Source organism: Myotis brandtii, unplaced genomic scaffold (assembly GCF_000412655.1).
Source record: "Myotis brandtii unplaced genomic scaffold, ASM41265v1 scaffold656, whole genome shotgun sequence".
In the NCBI taxonomy this organism is placed as follows: domain Eukaryota; kingdom Metazoa; phylum Chordata; class Mammalia; order Chiroptera; family Vespertilionidae; genus Myotis; species Myotis brandtii.
Window position 1 is genome coordinate 15,796 of NW_005370548.1, and position 1,522 is coordinate 17,317.

General features: G+C 55.4%; 1 protein-coding gene across 1 annotated transcript in view; it reads right to left on the reverse strand.

Annotated features, from left to right (window-relative positions):
* FANK1 (fibronectin type III and ankyrin repeat domains 1) overlaps window positions 1-1,522 on the reverse strand; it is a 17,927-nt gene that overhangs the window by 6,436 nt on the left and 9,969 nt on the right. The window contains exon 2 of the mRNA XM_014528844.1: window positions 773-945. Coding sequence (XP_014384330.1) covers window positions 773-945 — 173 coding nt within the window. The remainder of the gene's footprint in view (window positions 1-772; window positions 946-1,522) is intronic.

The window sequence follows — 1,522 nt, forward strand, 5'->3', positions numbered from 1 at the left end:
GGGAGGGCTGGGGGCTGGGAGGAAAAGGTGATGGGGTTAAGCAAAGAAAAAACCTCCTAGACACAGACAGCAGCAGGGTGACGACCAGAGGGAGAGAGGGCGGGGGAGGGAGAGGAGGGTGCAGGGGGCAGATGGTGACGGAAGGGGACTTGACTCTGGGTGGTGAACACGCAGTACAACATGCAGGTGGTGTGTGGTGGGTTGTACACCTGAAACCTATGTATTTTATTCATCAATGTCACCCCCATAAACTCAATAAAATCTTTTTTAAAGGAAGTGGGGAGCACAATCACAGGTACACCAGCACCAAAAAAAAAAGAAAGAAAAAGAACCCAGATAACTGTCCGCGTTTCATTCAAGAGGCAGCTTCACACCCACCTGCAGCCCCCGAGCGCCCTCTCCCCGGTGAGCTGGCGCCCTTTGCGTTAGAAACAGCCGGCTCACCAGGAACCAGGCGGGGCTTTGGGGCTGAAACTGGCCTAGAGGCTACGGCAAGACTTCTGGGAAGAAAACATTATACTGAGACCTGTCACTGCCTTTCTCGGTTTTCATTAAATAATTACCAATCGGAACACTTTCACGGGGCGGGACCATCGGCTGTATTAACCACGCTGAGCTCACATCGGTCACCTGAGATCCAGGTCGGAGCCCGGGTCACAGGCGTGGGGGACGTTCCGGAAATAAGAGACAGCCGCATCGTGTGTTTCTCTGCACCACGTGGGCGCGAGACATGTAGGAAAATAGAAGTAAGAAGGAACGGCAGCGTTCTCACCCTCCTCGGAGGATTCCCAACAGCAACTCCTCGTCGTTCACGTTGACCGCCCGATGGAGGTGCTCGCTGCTCATGGGCTCTCCTGAGGAAGCAGACGGAGCCGTCACGGTCACCGGCACCACGGAAGCCCCGTCACAGCCTCCCTCACCCCTCCGCCCGCCCGAGGGCAGTCCCTGTCCGCCTGCAAGGAGGCACCTGCTATTCCAGGAAGTGAGCCTCACGTGTCCCACTCAGTGTTGTCGTTTACTGACACCGACCTTGTTTCCACATGTTAAGAGAAGGACATCTAGCCCGGCCGGCGTGGCTCCCGGGTTGAGCATTGACCTAGGAACCAGGCCCGGGTGGCGGGCTCAGTCCCCAGTGGGGGGTGTGCAGGAGGCAGCCCATCCACGATTCTCTCTCATCATTGATGTTTCTCTCTCTCTCCCTCTCTCTCTAAAAAATCAATTAAAATGCTTTTTAAAAAAAGAGAGTGAGAGAGAAGAACCTTTAGATTGTCCTAAAGGCCTGGGACATTCCCAAGCGATGAAAGTATGGCTTCGCGGCTGTTCAGTCACATTGGAAATAGCCTCTCGGGTTCTGTGAGGCTGAGCAGGTGCCTGATGTGCAGGGAGGTGCTCCCACTGTCACCCGCGCTGGGCTCGTTGCCACGCGTCTCTGAACATCTTCACAACCAACAAAGAAGGCCGCTGCTGTAACAGCTTCAGTTCTCCCGGGAGAAAAAGTCCACATGGGCCTGTCTCCCCGGAG